The sequence below is a fragment of the Mus caroli genome, unplaced genomic scaffold (genome assembly GCF_978045245.1).
Source record: "Mus caroli unplaced genomic scaffold, Mus_caroli_1 scaffold_18, whole genome shotgun sequence".
Lineage (NCBI taxonomy): Eukaryota > Metazoa > Chordata > Mammalia > Rodentia > Muridae > Mus > Mus caroli.
Window position 1 is genome coordinate 19582477 of NW_028227273.1, and position 20090 is coordinate 19602566.

Here is a 20090-nt window from a genome sequence, read left to right on the forward strand (position 1 = left end):
GAATCCATGATCCGCTGAGGCTCCAGCATGTGGGGATGTGGTACAGCTGTTTAAGGGGGGAGCATCCCTCGTGAGATGAGAATGGTCCCTGAATTAGCTTTCCTCTCGCTATTACTCTGCAGCCTAGACCCCAGCCAGCCAGCTGCCATCTTTCATCCTGAACTGCTGTCTTTTCAAACCTTGCTCTTCCCTGTTTAAAAGCATGGATGTCTCTCCTGTGGAAACAGAGTTTCTGCGTGTGCGCTTTCCTCACACACATTTCCTTTCTAGAGGGGACAATATTTTCCCTCTTGTCTCCCCCATGAGAGCTCGGCTCACAAATCCAGAAAAAGCTGGCACCCATCACTTCTTACTTAATAAATCCCCTCACAAATGGATTCTAAAAATCTATTTCTGACCAAGAAGGTTGCTTTTTGTTTGTTTGTTTGTTTGTTTGTTTGTTTTCTGACCACCCACTCTAAAATCTTTGCAAACATCAACTTGGTGTGCTGAACCTTTGTCATCGTGTAGGGAAATGGAACTAGACCATGACTTAATATAAAAAGATATGATTGAGGTGTAGCACTTATAACAATAAGATCATTTTCATTACTTTATAGGAAAATGAATATAATAGTCCTCTCTGTAATACTAATCTTGGAACCTGGTGATTCTTACCCAGGTCGGCAAGCTACATAAACCAAAGAGATTATAAAACCAGCCTGCTGGGCCCACCCAGACATTCTGATGGGTAGGTTTAGATCAAGACCCACATATCTGCATTTGGAACAATTTCCCACAGATCATATTTTGAGAACACTGAGTACTCTTGATCCTAGCTTAACTTAACATGACTGCATGGGTGTACTTACGATCCTGGATGAAGTAAGGGTCTGTTTCTGGGCCATACTGTTCACTGAAGTCCACCAATGCATCCCGTCCATATGGCCGCCGACGCCCAGTCACAGGGATGTTGCACAGCTGGGCATAGTCATCTGAGAGGGAATGGACACTGTTAGGTGACCTTAGACACGCACATATCTCAGAGCAGTGATCTGGGCATGACACACACCATTCAGCAGCATCTCCAGTGTGGCTGGGCTTCCCTCTATGGGAGATGGGCTCACGCACACACTAAATACTGGGATAGAGCATAAAGAATAAACAATGACTTAAAGGAGCTGATGATTTGCAAAACCATTTGCAAATTCTAGAACACACACACATACATAGAGGTGGAGGGACAAGCCATCTTAAAATACATCAGGCCTCCTGGAGGAGTTGCTTTATCCAACCCTAATATGTATTATCATAAAAAAAATTAAGGAATAAATAGTCCGTGTTGTAAGTGCAAAGCATATGTCCATAGGAACAGGAAAAAATGGATCGCTGGTGTTCCTAACATGACCCAACAGCATCTGGAAACTCCCAGCTTGAATCCATCAGCTGCTCCTCTAACTGTCGAGCACTGCGGAATTCTCCAGGCCCCATGAACAGGATCATGATGGACATCCAACAAGGATGAGAGTAGTGGTAGCGGTAGCATAGCAGCAAGAAACTTAGGACCACACACTGCTTGCTCTGTGTTGTTGTAAGCATTTAATCAACACCCATTTCACTAAAATATTTCCATTCTGAGAGATTTTGCTATTACCCCCATTTTACTGATGCAGACACAGGGTGGGTGCAGACATAAAAGCAGAAAGATCACATCTCAGCTAATACCCAGCAGCACCAGGTCTAAAGCCCCATGAGCAGGCTACAGAGCATTTGTAAACTGCTGTCTCCTGCAGCTCTTCTGGACCACTGGGCTTTACTTGCATCTCACCTCCCGCTGCCACTCCCTGTAGCCCACATCCCCATTCCAAGTGTGACCAACCCGGAATGGTTGGATTCTTAACCTTACTCCTCAACCAAGCCATGGGATCTAGAACTATTGGTTAAATTAAAAAATTGCGTGACCGATTAATTGGGGGGTCTCTCTTAATCTACTTTTCTATCTGCTGGGCTAGTTACCTCCCCAGGGGTGTTCCCCAAATACTTGCTGCTCATAGTCCCTTTCCTCTCCTGGCAGCTTCTCCTCTGTCCACTCATGGTCTCTTCTCCTCTCCACCCTCAACCAGGTAGCTCGCATCCCACCTGCCTCTAGTCCCTCCAGTAATTGGCTGTAGCTGCAATTTAAATGCATGCCACGATCTCAGGCAGGCTCTTCCTTACACTTAATAGTCATTTTCGGAAAGTCTAGAGAGAAATGCTTTATGGGCTGAATGTATGAATTACAGAAAATGCATTCTCCAAGTATAGTAATGAGCAGTTGGTGAAAAGTCTGAGCTTCCTAGAGGTCATCTGCTTTGCCAGGATGACGTAGAGGCAGCCAGATACTAGGCTCTCCTATTAGGTAGACAACCTCACCACCCAAGGCAACACTTATCCAAAGGTTTTCAGTTTGTTTCCTCCTATATACAACTAAAGAACAATACTGGCTGGCAAGATGGCTCAGCTACAAAAAGCGCCTTCCACCAAGCCTAAGTTAAATACTGGGATCCACATGGTGGAAGGAGAGAACTGACTCCGACAAGTTGTCCTCAGACTCATATAAATGTGCACTGTAGCCTACACACTCTGAGAATAGCGCCAGAGAAAACAGTGAGGCCTCAGAACACACCGAGTCACAAGATAGGGCAGGAATCTCATGGCTCCCAACCCCTCTCCTCACGGAGAAACAACATCCAGACCCCAGACTCTCCCAACACTTTGCATGAAGCCATTCTGTGAAATGAAATATTAATTTCATTAAGGAAATAACAGAGCCTAAAATAAAACTGTTGACTCAAAAACAAAGACAAACAAAGACCCCCAGCTTCAAGTAGAGCATGAACTATTGTCCAGTTCTGCATTATTAACGTTTGAAAAGCATGAAGGGCTTCCCTTTGAGACCAGAATTGTTCAAATGTTTGCAAGTTGTGAGAGCTGAGGTCATCGCTCCTGATTTTTATTTATTTATATATATATTTGCTGTACATCTCAAAGGGAGGACATCTTTCAATATTTTATAGCCAAGCCATAGTATGATTAAGAGTGGATATTACACATGAATCAATTCATATACTCAGTTTGGAAGACATAACCCAGAGATGGCCGAGTATTCTCCTCTGGGATGCCTGTCAGCTGTTAGGGAGCCCTACCTAGACTTGAGGTTGAAGGATGCCAAGGGACACAGAAAGGGCCTGGCCAGTGTTGTCTGGCTTCAAGCCTGTGCTCTCCTCCACCAAGCTGTGAGGTGACTGTTGGAAGCATTCACCTTCTGTCAAGGTCAAAAGAGGGACCTCAGCTGGGAGTGAAAAGGATGAGTAGCAAGCATCCAAAAACAGCTGCCTGGGAGCTGCACTTGAACAACGGCTATGCAGATGTAAATGAATTACGTTATGGGGGAAAAAAGTATTTTGGATTAATTTTAAAGACCTAATCAAGGTACAGACAAGTAAAACTAAATTATGGCCAGACCCTGCCAAGTGGTTCCTAAAGAAGTTCCCAGATTTGATCCAAGCTGGAGAGAAGGTAGTAGAGAGACATGGGGATGGCTAGTTTTAAGACCTGACTCATCTTTCCCTCCCCTTCTCCTGCCAGGCATGGTCACTCAGGATTCTAGGCTCTACTGTCCTTGTTGCTCCCTGTCTCTCATGTATTGCACGCTAAGCAGTTCTGGTTAGATGTCAAAATAGCATTTCTGTGTCCCATGCTCTGTCTTGTAGCTGAAGATGCGTGCCTGTGATCAACACAAGGACACAGTCATCTTTCTGGGAACAAGAAAAGGTCTGTCCTGGTCCATGTCTGCTGTGCCTCCCATCTTCCCATCTTACACGTCATCTCAGATCCTTCGCCAGGGTCAAGGGAGACATGAGCATGGGGAAATGGGAAGAACGTGGGCTTTGGAGGCAGAAGCCCATGCTGGAGTCTTGGTTGGGTTGTTTGCTTTCCTGTTTAGCAATGTTGGGCAAGTCTCAGTTTCTACATCTGTCACGTAGGAGTTATTCTTTAAAAAAACATCTCTATTTATTTTTATTGTCTGAATGTTTGGCTTGCATGGATGTCTGCTTGCCATGTGTGTGTCGAGTCTCCATGGAGGCCAGAAGAGGTAATCAGATCCCCCTCGAACAGGAGTTACAGGCAGCTATGAGCCACTGTATGGATGCTGAGAATTAAACCTGAGTCCTCTGCAAGAGTAGCCAGTGCTCTTAACCTCTGAGCCATCTCTCCAGCCCCTCCACAGGGGTAATTCTTATCTCATCTTCATATGTTAGTGACCTGTGAAAAGTGAAGCAATGTTATAAATTTGCTCATAAAGTAGGAAGCTCAAAGATTATGAAAGTTAGTCTTCTTTTCTTTCCCTTAAGAGAAACCCAGAAGGCTTCATGGAAGATCTCTATATTGAAAGTATTGAAAGTGACATATCTAAATGTCTGAACCGAAGGTGATCCGTGGGCAAAAAGGGCTGCAGTCAATTGAGGAAGAGAGAAGAACAAATTGCAGGCGTTTGCTGATTCCCTTTTGAAGATAATCTGGAGATTTTTTATATAGATGGAAGAAACTGGATAGAGAAAAAAAATGTTCATGAACATTCTCCAACAAGGCATACAACTGGCAAATGTCTTGGCAAATGTGCTTATGTCTGATAAATTATGAACAATAGTACTACTTTATTTTTGACTCACAGGTTTCACCATGTAGCCCTGGCTGCCTTGCAACTCACAATGTAGACCAGGCTGGCCTCAGACTCACAGAGATCCCCTTGCTTCTGCCTCCCAACGCTGGAACCAAAGGCGTGCACCACCACACTCCACCGAAATAGCACGTTCCTCAGTAGCAGGTTAACCAAAGTCAGATGCTAGAGAAAGAATGTTATCCTACCAAACATGACTTCTTTCCATGGTGTCCAAGGGATAGCTCAGAACATTACAACGAGGAGTAGGTAAGGTACCTTCCTCAGAATGTGAGGAGGATACATTTCTAGCATGTTCTGGCCTCTGAGTATCCCAAGCCCCAAGAGAAACCCACTCTAGCTTGGAGGTGCTTGGTTGTGGTTAGCCCTAGGTCTGGCTTAATGTCAGAGTCTAGCTTAGGAGACATCAGTGAATCAGGGCTGGCTGCAGTACAGAGGCCAAGAGCAGCAGATCCCTGGACTCTTTCCACAGCTTCCCAGGAGAACCCAGGGAACCTTGGCTGCCTCTTCCTCCAGCTCACCGTGAACACACGCACAGCATACTTTGTCCTTAAAGTCTCTTTGCTTTCCAAAGCTCCCTCTTCTTATACACACCAATAACAATTAATCATCTAGCTGTCAGGTGCTAGATGCAGGGCGAGGACGGCTGAGCAAATCCTGAGAGCCCTCCTTTCTGAGACCCCCAGTGAATGTTTCCATCTGGGGATCTAGCCAAACACAAATGTGAAATGAATAGCTAATGGAAATGGTAACACCTCCACGACTGTCCCCTCCCCATGGCATTCCCCACCTCCCCAACACAAATGCACACAGCTCTAGATCAAAGCTATGACAGGGACACATGGGGTGGCATGGGCCACCACCACTAAGTACACTAAACAGATCCAGGCCATTGATCACACTAATTTTCCTGGCATGGCAGATTCACACGACAGATGGTCCTGCTTTGATTTCTACTTTAAGTGGAAAAAAAATTTTTTTTTCAAATTACCCCCCTGGAGCCAGTGGGTCTGGGACCCCTGCTGTCAGAAGCAATGGGAAGCACATTACTGCATCCTGGCAGGAAATCTCTGTTTTTGATGACAGACACATCTGTGGGGCTGGTCTGGACAGTCACATGTCACTGTGCCACTCTGGCATATGAGAAACCGGGAGGTGAAGTTTTTGTTGTCTGAGGCAGATTAAAGTCAGCTTTTTGACATGAAGCAGAGGCTAGGCTTGGGTTTTCACACACCAGAGCCGAAGAGCAACGAAATGTTAGCTATGTCTATGTAGGAGGAGCAAGGCCCAGGTCTGCTGTAGTATGTATAGGAGTCATGTTTCATGCAGGTTTCTCTACCAGGTGTTTTTTCCTTACAGGTTTAAACAAGCACCATTAGTTGATGATGGTATAGGGAGGCAGAGGAGGGACTTGAATGTTTGCCACAGTGACTGCTCGGTCTGCAGTTGAACGGAAACTTGTCCTTAACTGAAATGGGCAAAAACAAATTCCTTCTTTAGACCGTGGCAGTGAAGGAAGGGGACAGAAGGGCTTCAGTAGGACTACTTAAGTCGTACTTAAGAAGACTTAGAAGACCTGCACTGCACTGCATGTCTGTCTTTTTTCAGAGAATAATCTCTTGCCCAGAGTAGAGCAGATAGATAGTCAGCCATCTTCTAGGAAGTTAGAAAGTATGGAACTATGAGAGGAAATTAGATTCACATACATCACACACAGACACACACACACACACACTCACACACACAACAAAAACAACTGCACACATGACATACACAGACACACCACATAATCAGACTCATATACACACCACACATGACATATACACCCAAAAATACACTTGACAATAGTCACACGCATAACACATCCACAACATACCACAAATAGGCACAACACACACCCCACAATACACAAATGACACATCCACAACACAAACACAACATATACACAATCAGGCACAAAACACAGCAAAACACAGATATATAGACACACACACACACACACACACTAAATAAAAGGCCTGGAGTCAACAGGCTCAATACACTTGTGTCCTTGTCTCCATTTCTTCTCTTTTTAGCTCCTGGTCTAGACCTGTTTCTTCGAATTTAAGTTCTTCCATCTCTGGACCAAGATATGTGCCACTCTTTGCTTCGCTGTATCAAAAGTGCTTCGTTTGTTGCTTCCTTAATGTTTTACAATCATAGCCTGAGGATAGCATGAATTTGGCCAGAATTGGATGAACAGGGTGGTGGTGTTTAGGAGCAAGCAAGGGAAGGCAAAAGGGGAAACTTTGCATCTCACTCCATATGTCAGCAGCAAATGAAGAGAAAAGGTCTCTCAGAGGGGCAGGGTAGGAGTACCATTGACAGAAAGCAGCTCATGACTTGGGTGCGAGGACACATGTCTGTAACCCCAACACTCTAGAGGCAAAGACAAGAGGATCCAGGCCACCCTGGGCTCAACACCAACACTGAAACCAAACCAACCAACCAACCAGACAACCAGACAGACAAGGAGGCATTAGGTTAGCACTGAAGTATGTACACCCTTGCCTACTGCAGAGAAAAGGTAGAAAAGGTAAGACAGCAAGCATGCACCCTGGAGCTATGGTGAGCCATACCCAGCACACTCTTACATATAGTTTCCTCTAGATCTCAGAACCAACCAAGGGAAAACTGGCCAGCCCTGTTCTATTTCTCATCAGAGAGCTACAGTTTACCGCAGCACATGTCTGACACCAGCAGAGAGTTTTGGGTGGAAGTGCTCTGTCTGCCAAACCTGGTCTTTTTGCAGCTGCTCTTATGACACCCTAGGCAAATTGTTCAATGCAGTCCCCAGACCCTGAGCATCAGGTAAGTACTTTGCTCATCAGTCATAAGCATCTGTGGTTCAAATTCCACGGAGAGTCATAACCATGAACGTCGATGAGCTCAGCCTCCGTCAGGGTCAGCTCCATCATTAGCAGGATTTATGTTTATTGAATTTGCTCGATTTATTAGGTGAAAGAGATCAAATTGCTTAATGTTCAATTAAATTGTACTTGTCGAGGACAGGGAAGTAATGAAATCCAAAGTCTTGGCAGGGTTTATACTTGGTGGGACTCCTGTAAACCATAGCATTGAGGAAACTTGCAGCCATAAACCAATCAAGCCTGCCCACCCCTGGCCTTTTCCGAAGGTCAACCTTCCCATGTAGTCACTGCCAGTGTTTCCCATCAGATGACTGATAGTTAGCCAACTAGCTGACAGCAGAGAAGGTTGGCTACAAATGCAATATAGCACAACTAAATAAATAGTTTAAAAAAATGGACGTCCTCTTTGTGTTCTAAAAGCTGGATCCAAACATTTATATTCTTGTAATAGCACTAAATTCAGCCATACAGGGAGGAAGCCTGAGAACAGTGACTGTAACATGAATTCCTTATTAAGAACTTAATGGAAGGTTCCCCCACTGCTTAGTAGTCAGGGCTTTGGAAGATACCACTAAGAGCTACTCAAAAGAAACAAGGAGTGGGGTTACTCTTGATGCCAGACAAGAGGAAAGGCTTAACAATGCAAAGAGGGAGCCAGGGAGGGATTTTTATGGTATTCCTCTTGTAAAGGGATCTATTTGTTTCTCCCACTGTGAGCATAGGTAAGTCATGTCATTGTTCCCTTAATGCTCTTGGAAGTGACAATCTAAAAGGACAGCAACTTAGGAGAAACATTCATAAGGAGTGCACTTGTTTTTCCTTTCTTTGATAAAGCAAGTAAGAATTATTTAGAAAGAGAAAGCGAACACATACTTAAGGCTAAAAGCGAGGCTGTACACCTTGTAAATGTACCAGCACCACTGTCATGTCCACTTAAGGGCACTTGCTTTTGTTTTATGTGAATTTTTACCTCAATTTAAAAAATAAACACAAATGAATGGGGGCTGCTTGGATATGTGGCCCGCACGCAAGGTCCTGGGGTCCATCCCCGATGGTGGTGGTGGTGGTGGTAGTAGTGTGTGTATGGGTGTTCTGTAGTTCATTTACTTTTTTTATTTTTAACTAGTAAGTATGGAAACAAAACATCTTGAGGGTCCCTACAAGATTCTATGTGTGAATCTTTTTTTTTTAATATTGAAAATAGATTTTTTTCATACAATATATTCTGATTATAGTTCTCCTCCTCCAACACTTCCCAAATCCTCCCTACCTCTCCTCCTATCAAATACACACCTTTCCCCTGTCTCATTAGGAAACAAATAGGAATCTAAAAATAATAGTAAACAAACAAGCAAACAAACAAAGAAACAGGAGTGGGACAAAACAAGCAAGCAAAGAAACAGGAAAAAAAAAAGACCCAAAATTAGAAGCACAAGGAACACAGACAGATGCAGGGACACACATGTTCACTCACACAGAAACCCCATAAAAGCACAAAACTGGAAAACAGTAGTACAAGTGCAAAGGCTATATAAGGTAAAAATCAATCAATCAGTCAAACAAACCTGATAAAAGAAATAACCAACTGAATAGCTCTGATAAAGCATAATAAGAAAAGAAACTATTTAAAATGCCCTTGAGTTTGTACTGATTCTAAATAGAATGTGTACTGTCACCCTGAAAGGAAAAAGGTCCCTGAAACCTGTGGCTGCAATCCGAGGTCACCAGCACTAGACATTAAGGTTATATTAGCCATCACCTCAACCCATCCCACAAACCTGTCCCTAAAAGAAAACTGAGGCTGAGAGATATTGAAAGGTATTTCAAAGCCCAAGTCAGGTTAAATTCTCAAAATTCTAACTACTTAGTATGATAATTTAAACAATAGATATCCATAATTTCCTGTAACAATTTGTATTTTAAAGTATTTTAGCTGATGATTAGTTGTAAAGTTTACAAATAGAGAAACCTGCTTTGATATTTGTTTAAAATTCTCTTAAGAGGCAGAACTCAAGATCTTCTTTTTTTTTAAGATTTATTTTATTAATATATGTAAGTACACTGTAGCTGTCTTCAGACACTCCAGAAGAGGGAGTCAGATCTTGTTGCGGATGGTTGTGAGCCACCACGTGGTTTCTGGGATTTGAACTCTGGACCTTCGGAAGAACAGTTGGGTGCTCTTACCCACTGAGTCATCTCACCAGCCCCAGAACTCAAGATCTTAAACAAACAAGCAAAACAATAAGCTAGTCCTCAGAACCCAGTGCCATTGTTTGAAGAACAACTGAGTAACTCATGTACTGTTACTTAACAGTAAATGGTTATTCACCAACATGTATTCCATTCAATTATAGGAAATAAGACATCATTGCTTATAGCAAAATCTGGAATTATTTTATAGTCTCTGGTTCCACTTTATAATTTTTTTTTCTAGGCTGCTATTTTACCTCATTTTGAAGTGGCTCTCCTCTTTCTCCCCCCGCCCCCCAGGGCTGTTCATAATTAGTTACAATCCTAATGGGGTTCATTCTGGCAGGGACATCTTCGGCCATCCTTGCTTAGGGACACATGTTACCAAGTGAGTGGTATCTTGAAGGGATAACCAGTATATAACCAGCACCACTGTTTAGACAGCTCCAGGGGTCTTTGAGACCAAGACTCGGGAGCAAACTTTAAAAAGGCATCCACGAGACCAAAATCTTACTCAGTAAAGCTGCACTTCCTTCTATTTTATTTATTTATTTATTTATTTATTTATTTATTTATTTATTTATTTATTTAAATGTATGCCAGTACACTGTAGCTGTCTTCAGACACACCAGAAGAGGGCATTGGATCCCATTACAGATGGTTGTGAGCCACCATGTGGTTGCTGGCAATTGAACTCAGGACATCTGAAATGGCAGTCAGTGCTCTTAACCGTTGAGCCATCACTCAGTCCCTGCACTTTCTTCTTAAATTTTTTTTTTTAAGATTTCCTGTTAATGGCGAGCAAACAATTACTTCCTAGGCTCCACCTCTGGAAGTTCATCCAAACATGAGATTTATTGTTTTAAAAATTGTGGTTCTGGGAATCAAATCAGGACGTCATGCATGCTAGGCTCAAGTTCTACCTCTGGGTCCCACCCCCATCTTGGGCTGCTCTTATTTAAGCTCTTGTTAGCAGCTTTCCCCCAGTCATAAGGGGTACAATCTGTCTGTTGCTGGAAGGGAGAATGGATCAACCTTCCCGTACCTGTCATCTACCAACGCTTGCCAGAGCTGGCCAGAGGTGAACTTTTAAAAGGCAGTAGCTGGCAGCTCTGCTCTATCCACAGTAGACTGGAAAGGGTTTTTAAAGAAAAGGTAAGAGAACATGCAACCTTATCAGTTGAAAACCCCAGGCACACTTGGGGCTGTGGGCTTTTCCGAGCTGTGCTTACAGACATTTTTAGAGCAAACCACAACTGGCTCCACAAAGAAGGAGAAGCAAAGAAAACCTTGAACAACAGCGGCAACAATCACGAACCCAGCAACCCTGGATGTAAAATATTTGAAACCCAACTCAGAGTAAACCCGTCAGATCAAGTTGGCACTGAAATGGAAACTTCTAGAAAACTGGACCCAACATCTCAGATTTCAAAATGGAAAGCAGAGTCTGCTCACGTGGTTACTTTAGAGATCAACCAGATTTCTTGTATCTCCCAACAATATCATTGGACTTTGGCCTGGTTTATTTCATTTTCTGCCTTCTTTTCTCTACTTTGGCTTGCTAACTTAGACTCAGATATGATGTTAGTGCTGTTCCCTCTCTTGACTGCTTAGCATTACTGAGTGTAGCCAAACCATTGCTGGCACACAAACAGTGTAGTCCCTGAGAAAAGAAGCATGGCTTAAATGTCCATCCCCTCATCCAAGCCATCCATAAGTGCTCATGTGACCTATGACCTTCCAGTGATTGTGGTTAGGGAGATTGGACCTTATCACTGTATTCAGACTGCAGTCTAAGTCTAACGACCTTGAAGGGCCTCTCGAATACCTGCTGGCCCTCTACACTCCAGGGAGCCAGGCTCAGACCACAGCTCATTGTCCACACTTTGCCCTGCTCTATCAGGGTCTGTTATTTTTAGACAACCCCTACTCTTAGGCAAACCATGTTTATTTCCCTACTTAACATATTTTAAAGAAATGGCTACAATGCGATCTCGTAAACTGAATGGGGTCTCCTAGTGTGCTTCTTTTCCACTAATGCAACCACCAGAGTTGTTCTTCAAACAATGGCACTGGGTTCTGAGGACTACCTTATTGTTTTGCTTGTCTGTTTGTTTTGTCTCTTAATGTCCTGAGTACTCTGTCTGCATGCACACCTGCATGCCAGAAGAGGGCATCAGATCCCTTTATGGATGGTCATGTGTGCCATGCGGTTGCTGGGGATTGAACTCAGGACCTCTGGAAGAACACCCAGTGCTCTTAATTGCTGAGCCATCTCACCAGCCCCAGAGCACAGTTTCAAGCTGTTTCCAGCATCTCACTCCTGTCTACCTGCCCCATTTTATACCTGACCCCACTGTCATTTATGTCTGTTCATCTAGCTCAGTGGTTCTCTACCTGTGCGACACAACCCCTTGGCCAAACTTCTACCTCCAAAAATATTTACATTATGATCAAGACAGTAGGAACCACGAAAATAATTTTATAGTTGTGGGGTCACCACAACATGAAGAGCTATACTAAAGATTGCAGCACTGGGAAGGCTGAGAACCATTGATGGAGCCACTTTCCCAGGTCAGCTATCCCTTTCCCATTTCAGAGACAGGGACCACAAAAACATTGTCCACAGGGAACCTTTAGCATGGTGGGGAGACTCAAGATAAGACCTGGTTCCTGAGGGTGACAACAAGCAGTTGGATAGAGTTGAATTGATTCTGTCCTATTATCACTTAGGAGCTATCTCAGTAGAAGGCTAATTACAAAAACCAATGCTCATGACAGCCACACGATCCTAGTTACACGGAGACAGTAAAGACACGTGGGGCTGGAGAGAGCACGCTTGCCTCGTGTCTTGGCTCTTGATTCTCCAATAACTGCCTGAGCCAATCTTGAATTTCTCCACCCAGTGACCTCGGGTGGCCTAATATGATGATTCCACAGACTACAGATGTAAGAAGGCCAGCGTATGAATGCTTTCTTTAAAGTTCTCCTTCCTGCCCGTGGGTACTATGGATGTGTACTGTGTTTAAAAGAGCTGTGGACTGGGGAAAACTTTGGGATTTCAGTTTGAATTAGGACCTTAGGTTGAAAGAGAGTTAAAATAATTTGAATAAGTGAGTGAACAGTATTTAAATATACAAAGAAATTCAAATTACTTATATGTTCTTGAGATAGGGCATCTAGACCAGGCTGCCTTGCACTTGCTATGGAGGACGAGGATTACTTTGAACGCCCTGAGCCTCCTGCCTTTACACCCCTAGTGTTCAGATCACAGCAGTGCAACTCCATGCTGGGTTTATGTGGTGCTAGGAATCCAACCCAGGGCCTTTCGCTTGGCAGACATGTTCTCTACCAACTGAGCGTCATCCTCAGCCGCTGTATTTAAGCTTGACCTCTGATATTAATAAGGCTGTTTAAATATTAAAAAATTTAAGAGCTGTGGGCTATCTTATCAGCTACAGAACTTTCGAGACATCAAGTGGACAATTTATAAGGGAAGACTTAACAATTTATGACATTGTTAGGACTTATGTACAGCAAGACATATAATGTCTTCCTTGAGACAGAAACAAGAAGAAAGAATAAATGCATTTTCTAGGAGGTTGGTTTAGGGTGACATGCTGTATATATTCAAGTTAGCCGCTTAGAGTCTAGGTTTTACATTTTGTAGATCAAATACATCGAGTGTTCGCTTCAAAAGCTGTCATTAGCTGGCCCTCTCCAAGCATAAAGCCTCCCTCGCAGCTCACGCAGTGCAGTGGAAGAGAAGCCCGCAGAGCACAAGGGAAGCTTCTTCGTCAGCGTGCAGAGCTATTGGGGCCACACCCGTTCCTAAACACTCTGGCACCCTGAAGGAATGCCCACCTTGAATACTGTTTTGGATGCTTGCCTCCCTTCAAAGAGATGCTGGCACTGTATAACAAGGTAACCATGTAGAACCGGCATGTGCTCAACTTATTTTCTAGAAGGGGATTTAATAATAATCATTTAACATAGGGGTATTTACTGTCCTACAACCCAGGCAGTAGCACAGCTAACACCTGATCGCCACCTTGAGGCAGGTGTTGGTACTGCCATTCCATGCTGGAAGAACTAGGCTAACAGGTGTATAGACAATTCTTTATTGAATGTTGTTTTACAACCACCCCATTGCAAAAAGAAAGCTTTTTTTTTTTGTGCTTTATGTGAGGGGTGATGTTTCATTTTCTAAATAAATACAACAATCTCTCAGTGAGGAACAGTAAAAATTGCAGGCCAGCCATTCCACACAGCATATAATTTCCCTGGACACCAAAATTCAACCCCACAGAAGTGAACCCTGCCTTCATGGAATACTTCCAACTCAGCTTAGAAGGCTTGCATGAGCTTCTAGCTTAGCCATCCTCCATTGTACCTGGATCGCAGTTACTTCTCTTGAATCATAGTGCACAGAATTTGTGGCCAAAAGGATGCATGCGCTCACACTAAGACAGGATTAAATTATTATTAGTTCATAGAGAGCTCTTAATTTTAGATACAGGAGATTTGAAAGCATGTGTCTAGTGCAGTGAGGAGAACCAGTCGTCAAACCAGAGTGGGATTCTGGGTCTCCTAAGAAAAGGCGGTGGCCCTCTGCTGTGCTTCCCAAATGGGATGTTCCAAAGTTATTATTAACATTCTCTGGAAACACAGTTCTTGGAAAAGCCCTTACACCATCAATGCTGAAAGGGTTTTTACAACTATTGCCCAGTTACAGTATTTTTTCAAGTGTCGCCTGCAAGTCAAATGTCTGTCTTCCTTCTCACCTCAAGACTGTTATATAACAGCTTACACTGGGGTCTTTGAGAATGTGGGCGAGCCATGCCATGCGAGGATGTGGAAGTCACTGCCTCAGTCATCTCTAAGGCAGAGTCTAAATTCTTTTACTTGGGTAAAACGATATAAAAAAAAGGTGGTGCTAGATTGGATTTACAACATTTTGACATAGGGAAAGTATCATGCGTATATTTAGGAGACAAACCTAGGAATAAAACACCCTCGTTCACAATTCTCTTACATTCCAAACACAAATTGTGAATTCGTCACAAACTTTTTGGCCTACTATAGAGAGAATGTTTGGTAAATAACAAAATGAAGGAAGAAATATATAGTTTTAAATACATTTAAATTTAAATATAAAGTTTAGATTTAAGTTGAAAGTGAAAACAGGAAAATGATATACAATTTAGATTTGCATCTCAGAGAATGGATCTCTCTTCTTGTCAACCCGAGAAGCACATAACTTACTGGCCATAACACTGGGGTTAAGAGGCAGGTACATGAAGGGCTTATGCAACTTAATCATTTGAAAAGGAAATCCTTTCTTTTAGGTAGCGTCCACCTAAACAGGAGGCATTAGGTAATACTGTCATGGATCCTCATGGATATTCACTTCATGGACCTCATGCTATTTATCAGTCACTCATTTAACACCCACACGGGAAACAGAGATGACATAATTACACCTAGTCCCTGCTTTCTGAGTTCAAGTCTCAGGTCAACATTTCTGTTTATTTTAAATGAGATGATTGTATACAATATATATGTATTAAAAACAAACTCAAGTAGTGAAAAGGATATAAATTTATAAGAAGCCATCAACATAGCTATGCATGTTCTTTCTTGGAATGTATTACGCAAAAGACAGTTTACTCAAGTTGTTTTATGCCTTTGTATAGAATATGGCATATGGCTGGCAATATGGCTCAATGGGTAAAGATGTTTTCTGGCAAGCCTGTTGACCCAGACCTACAGGATCTCCCTACACACACACACACACACACACACACACACACACACACACACACACAAGATAAGTAAATGTAATAAAAGTTTAAAAAATGGCTTAGCAGCATTCTCTACCAGGCTCTGCGGCTGTGCTTCAGTTATATATATATGTTTACGTTTTCCAAAAACATTAAGTTTATGCTTTACTTGGGCAAGAATCATTGGCTTTAACTCATTAGCCAACTGGATATATATGACCCATGACCCATCCGGCCCATCTGACACTGCTTTCATTTGATTTGCAACCCTCACTACTAACTCTAAAACCACGTCCTGTTGCCTGCATTAGCACACCATACACGAACACTAAAAGGTTTCAGCTTCAATTTGCCACTCTGTTACTTTCATGTTTCAAAAAAAAAAAAAATACTGTGCATTTCAAATGCACTTTGAGTTCTGGGGGAGCGAGGATTCAATCACACTAAACCCACAGAGTCTGAAGGCAAGATGCCGGGATCTGACTGGCATTGAGCAGGCCTTGCCAATGCAAGCTACTCCTCCTTAGCCTCAGCCACATCTCCTCCAGCAGGAGGCAGTGGTTGTGCATCTAAGATAGAGCCAACCGGGCCCGTCTTTCAACAATTCCTGGCACTGAGACCCATGAAAACCAAGCAGGAAATGTCTAATCAAAGATCCCACATTCTGATAACTCCGAGTTCCTTCCAGCCTGGCATGAAAACTTCCCAGGGAGCAAAGCCTGCCTCTCCCTTCTCTCATCTGAAATATGGATACAGTGGTTTATTTGGTTTGAACTTATTTGGTTTTCTTAACAGCCTTGCCTTTCAGATTCACAGGATGATAAACGGATCAAATATTGATGTCCTCCCAAAAGGGACTCCAGCCACTGACATTGTAAGGGCAGGTAGGGAAGGTATTGCAGAAGTGGACGGGAGGAAGAGGAGGCAGGGTGGGAACAAGGTAGGGAGGCCTGTGGGGTTCTAGAAGGCAGAGGTTGTTAGCACATGCCCACCACACCACTGACACACACCCTTCACCTTACCACCAATAATCAGGGGCTTTCTCCTAAATGAGCCTGCCATTTGGCCCCTTTAACTAGCTGAGGGCTGACATCAAATCCAGAATGGCCCCCAAAGTGAACAAAATTACACAAGAACATAGTTCTTCTCGTGTGAGGTTCTCCTAACATAATCCTTCACCCTCCACTCACTTCTCCCCCATGCAGTGCCAACACACAAGGCAGAATCTAGCTTCCGAGAGCTCAAGGAATGGGCCACTCCCACAGCCTCCACGTGCCAGTCTTCCCAGACTTGCTGCTTGAGCAAGAGTTAATGCCTATGACCTATTGGACCAGAAGTGTGAAGGCCTGTTTTGAGCCAGAGCTGTACTTTACACAGCACTTTAATGCTCAAAGCTGATGGCAGGCACTGCGATTTATTCTTCAAACTCCCCCAGCCCTGTTTCCATCAGTAACCGATCATTCCCTAAAACAGTGCAGCCCTCCTTCAGAAACTGGAAGGTTCAGCACTGGCAGGCTGGATTAATCCAGAGTTTGAATTAACAAAGGACAATGCTGTCCTTCTCAATAGTCTAGAAATGCAGAAATGGTGCGTTTAGAGACTCAGAGACAGCATTCTGAGCATGCAGTTCTAAAATGCGCACATTCTTTGGTTCCTCTGAAGCACTAGTGACTATCATTGTCAGGGCAGGTTTGAACCTCCTCAGATGCTGCTCAGTGTCTCACTAGCTGTTGGACATACATTGGAGGCACGTTCGCCAAGACTTGTCAGAATGCAGAACCCTGTACTCTCATCCCGACAACCTCAGAACCAGGGCTGGAGTTCAGATGAGGCTCTCTGCTCACTGGCTTGATCTTTATGTTTCTGGAGCAGCAGTGTAGAAGAGAAAATTGTATGACAACAATCATTTCTACATCCGTGGATTCATGTTCAGGTGTTAGGTAGTATATTTTATAAGAGCCTTTGAGTTTGATTACATTAGAAAACACATCTGGTACTACTCAGCTATTAAAAAGAATGAATTTATGAAATTCCTAACCAAATGGATGGACCTGGAGGGCATCATCTTGAGTGAAATAACACAATCACAAAAGAACTCACACAATATGTATTCACTGATAAGTGGATATTAGCCCAAAACTTAGGATACCCAAGATATAAGATACAATTTGCTAAATGCATGAAACTCAAGAAGAATGAAGACCAAAGTGTGGACACTGTGCCCCTTCTTAGAATTGGGAACAAAACACCCAGGGAAGGAGTTACAGAGACAAAGTTCGTAGCTGTGATGAAAGGATGGACCATTTAGAGACTGCCGTATCCAGGGATCCGTCCCATAATCAGCTTCTAAACACGAACACCATTGCATACACTAGCAAGATTTTGCTGAAAGGACCCAAATATAGCTGTCTCTTGTGAGACGATGCCGGGGCCTAGCAAACACAGGAGTGGATGTTCACAGTCAGCTATTGGATGTATCACAGGGCTCCCAATGGAGAAGCTAGAGAAAGTACCCAAGGAGCTAAAGGGATCTGCAACCCTATTGTTGGAACAACATGATGTACTAGCCAGAACCCCAGAGCTCTTGTCTCTAGCTGCATATGTATCGAAAGATGGCCTAGTCGGCCATCAATGGAAAGAGAGGCCCATTGGACTTGCAAACTTTATATGCCCCAATATAGGGGAATGCCAGGGCCAAAAGAATGGGAATGGGTGGGTAGGGAAGTGGGGGGCGCTATGGGGGACTTTTGGGATAGCATTGGAAATGTAATTGAGGAAAATATGTAATAAAAATATTAAAAATTAAAAAAAAAGAAAAGAAAACACATCTGACTTGAATGTAGTGTACATGAGTGAGTGTGTGAGTGTGTGTGTGTGTGTGGGGGGGTGCGCACGTGTGTGCACGCGCACGCCATGTGTGTGAAGGTGCCTGCAGAGGCTAAAAGAGGGCATCAGATCTTCCGGACCTTGGGTTACAGATAGTTGTGAGTCACCTGACATGGTACTGAAAACCAAACTCAAGTCCTCCCGAGTATCAGCAAGTGCTTTCTCTCAGTCATTGCGCTACCTCTCCAGCTCTGATGTGAATATCTCTTCTGAAAACCCATTCGATGACATTGGATTACACAAGGTGTCTGGCTTACCAGCCACAGGCAGTAAATGAAGCATCGCAGAATCAAGCTGGAGACAGGACAAAATGTGGCTCTCCACAAACCCCTTCTACTGAGCGTCCGTGACTTACAAGCACAGCACAGTCCAAAAGTCCAGGGCTGCAAACAAACTACACATCCTACATCTTCAAATAAGCAAGGAGACATGATCCCAACAGCAGCAATGAGACAAACACAAGTCACTCGTCAGCATAAGAAGACATCTTCAGATTCTCGGAAACAAAGGACATGCACCTAAAATATATATTTACCCACATGGTCATAACAATTCTAAAGGGACTGCGTGTTTAAAGGGGGTAGCCTTTGTGTTTGACTCAAGGTTCCATTCTCAACATGGAAGCATTCCCCAAAGACAAAGAACACTTTCAAAGCCAGTGGTAGAACGGTGACTATCAATTACCCTGTGTATAAATCTTCCAACTTCGCGTCGGTGGAACTAATGGTGTCAGACAGAAGTGATAGATGTGGTCCCCCAGCCCAGTGTTATAACTTGTGGGGGTTTTGTCCCTGGGCAGTCCTCTAAGAAAATACATAGAGGTTCCCTGTAGCATTGTTTACAACGGAAAAGTCAGGGTTGGGGCTGAGAAAGGCTATGAAGGAACAATTAAAATAGCAAGCAGGACGCGTGGCTGAATGAACCAGGCTGCGTAGGTAGAACGGGTTCTGCACAACCCTTCCTCTATCAGCGCTAAAACACCACCAATCACAACCTTAAAATACGCATTTACGATAGATGATGTCAAAACGTACAAAATGTGGCCTGTGGCCTTTTTAAATGCCCTCGGTTAGAAGACGAACTGGTTTCAGAGGTGCTGACAGACATGGAAGACACCAAGTGTTGCAGACTGGTGGTATTGAGTTCAGTTTTACATATTACACTGAACATATATCAATGACTAACACCATCTCTAATGAATGGATGTACAATAAAGAGCCTATGAGGCCCAAAGGCCAATAGTCAATGATTAACATCTTCAGGGAGTGAGATTTAAAAATGACAGGGCAGATAGAGGGGGATATAACGTCATTGGTTGTCTTAGTTTTTGGAATTATTAATTATTATTTTTTTAAATGAAAAACACCGCAGAAGATCAAGGAGACAGGGAGAAGTTGAAGTGCAGTGAGGAGACTCAAGTCTGGCTGCATTCCCCTCTATACTGATTTCATTCTGTCTTCCTGTGGCATCGGCCTCCTGGGCCTAAGTCACTGCCATCTGTAACCACACATTTTCCTGCCCTCGCCATAATCCCAGGAGCTAGAGACGTTGAGTGTGTTCTCACAGAAGGCTGGTGCTGCAGGCAGTGTGCCACATCCAGCCCCAGAACTCGACCTTCCCAGT

The 20090-nt window shown here is 43.5% G+C and overlaps 1 protein-coding gene across 5 annotated transcripts in view; it reads right to left on the bottom strand.

Annotated features, from left to right (window-relative positions):
• Ltbp1 (latent transforming growth factor beta binding protein 1) overlaps positions 1-20090 on the bottom strand; it is a 387481-nt gene that overhangs the window by 5648 nt on the left and 361743 nt on the right. For all 5 annotated transcript variants that reach the window (XM_029471038.2, XM_029471037.2, XM_021185976.3 and 2 more), the window contains one exon: positions 852-974. In XM_029471038.2, coding sequence (XP_029326898.1) covers positions 852-974 — 123 coding nt within the window. The remainder of the gene's footprint in view (positions 1-851; positions 975-20090) is intronic.